The following is a 2,073-nucleotide window of genomic DNA, read 5'->3' on the forward strand; positions in this document are numbered from 1 at the left end:
AGAAAATTACAACATGATTACCATATTCTGAATCCATAATCTATGATTAGATATCATAAAATAAAAATGTACAACTTTTACTATTATTCCCTTAGAATGAAAGGACAAATTAGAGGACAATTCTCAATCAATTTAAATATTCAAATCTCATCATATATCACGGCTTGTTGATTGATAGCAAATGTAGGGAATTAATTACATTACTTCTAGATATAAATCTGTTTCTCAAATGAAATTCTAGTTCCTACTTCCTAGAAAATACAACTGAATTGGTATCAAATAATAGACTACGTTTGCGGAATATTTATTTTGAAGTCAAAATCTATTTTTCCGTCTTTATACGTGAAAATAAACATGTGCGATAATATAAATAACGTAAATACAATATGAATAAAAACGATAATGAATTAATGATACATGAATGACTGATCTATTAAAAACTAATCAACCATTACAAACAGAACAAATTTGTTTTGTTCTAATGAGAAAAATCTACCTCATTCCCCTTATTAAAAACATTTTTTTTATTCCAACAAAAAAATGTTAATAAGGGAAGGGCAAACAAACCCAACAAAAAAAAATGGCTAAAATTTATGAAAAAAAATCATAACCAAAATTTAATTAGTAGTAGTGAAAATGATCATCTGCACAACTGAGGAAGAGAAGGCTGAAGAATTTGATCACAATCAGGTGAACAACAACCACTCAAAGTAGAACTCATAACATCAATATCAGATGCATGAAACTCAAAACTTTGAGACATTTCATGGAAGTAAAACTCCTCCCTCTTATGCTGTACCATCTGTAAGATCTTCTCAAACACCGCGACGTCGGAAGGGATCTTAAGGACACCTTCTTGATGGAATCCAAACTCTTCTTCTGCTTCTCTTAGCAATATTCCAAATGCTTGATGACCTAAGTATTCTGTTGGGATTACATATCTTTTAAGCTCTTTTCCTACACAAACTGCTAAGTAACCTTTTGGGACATACTCTGTTCCTGAAACAGAGTTGTCTGAAAATGAAAGTGTCTTTTTTAAGAATTTTATGCCTTTGTTTCCACTGCCGCTACCACCACCATTGCTCGCAATGGTGGTGGTAGTGGCCGAGGCCGTGTTTGTTGTGGATACATTGGTGGTAATTGTGTTGGATTTTGATGCATTAGCAACCTTTCTCCATTTCTTTAGGATTTGTTGTAGCCTTACTATATCTCTAATTTTGTTGGATTTTTTTGAATCCATGATATTTTTCTTTGTTGGTTTTTTTATTTTTATTTTTTCAAAAAGTGAGATGAGGGGATGATTGGTGAAGCAACCATGTTAGGGGGCAATTTAAAGGGGATGGAAAGGGTTTAGGGGTTGAATATTTTATTTTAGTTTGAATATTTTATTGAAATAATATAATATACCTACTAGCTAAACTATAGTTTATATTTATTTTATTGAAAAATGTATATACTTATTATATTATTATATAGTTTGAGAGAGTGGAAGTTTTATTTAGTTTAATTAGTTGGTGTTGCAACTGCCTCAAGAGTCGAATAAATCATTCAGGGGTGTTTAATTTAGAATTTCGATGTAATGGAGTTTCCAGATTTTTCAACAACTAGACAGTTGGCTCCCCTAGGTAGGTATGTTTCCTTTCTTTCTATATTGGCTGTTTTAGATAATTTCATTTATAAAAATTGTTGCAATATATATATATATATATATATATATATATATATATATATATATATATATATATATATATATATATATATATATATTTCTAAAATAAATTTATTATACTACGGAGTAGTATATATATATAAAAAATAATAGTACTATCTTTATCCGTAAATAATAAATTAGTAAATTACATTTTTTTTTTTTTTTTGACGGGAAAATTAGTAAATTACATTTGATTGATATATGGTTGATTTATTCTAATTTCTAATTCAGGTTAGTTTCCTAAATTAAAATTATATTTTTGTATGTGAAAACTAGAAACTGATGATTCCAATCAAATAATGTTGTTTATTGATCTCAAATTTAGCAAATTTGACCCTTTGGTGGTTTGGCGCCGCGGACCC

General features: G+C 28.9%; 1 protein-coding gene across 1 annotated transcript; it reads right to left on the reverse strand.

The window, feature by feature from the left end:
• Nucleotides 1-414: 414 nt before the first annotated feature.
• On the reverse strand, nt 415-1,272 carry LOC145617943 (uncharacterized). The gene has a single exon (XM_081672716.1). It carries the CDS (start codon nt 1,238-1,240, stop codon nt 641-643), a length of 600 nt encoding a protein of 199 aa, XP_081528842.1. The 5' UTR covers nt 1,241-1,272; the 3' UTR covers nt 415-640.
• Between the last annotated feature and the right edge of the window lie 801 nt (nt 1,273-2,073).

The sequence above is a fragment of the Chenopodium album genome, chromosome 3 (assembly GCF_948465745.1).
Source record: "Chenopodium album chromosome 3, dcCheAlbu1.1, whole genome shotgun sequence".
Taxonomy (NCBI): Eukaryota; Viridiplantae; Streptophyta; class Magnoliopsida; order Caryophyllales; family Amaranthaceae; genus Chenopodium; species Chenopodium album.

Excerpts from the sequence above, each read along its gene's own strand:
- LOC145617943 (XM_081672716.1), bottom strand. The coding sequence starts at position 1,240 with ATGGATTCAAAAAAATCCAACAAAATTAGAGATATAGTAAGGCTACAA.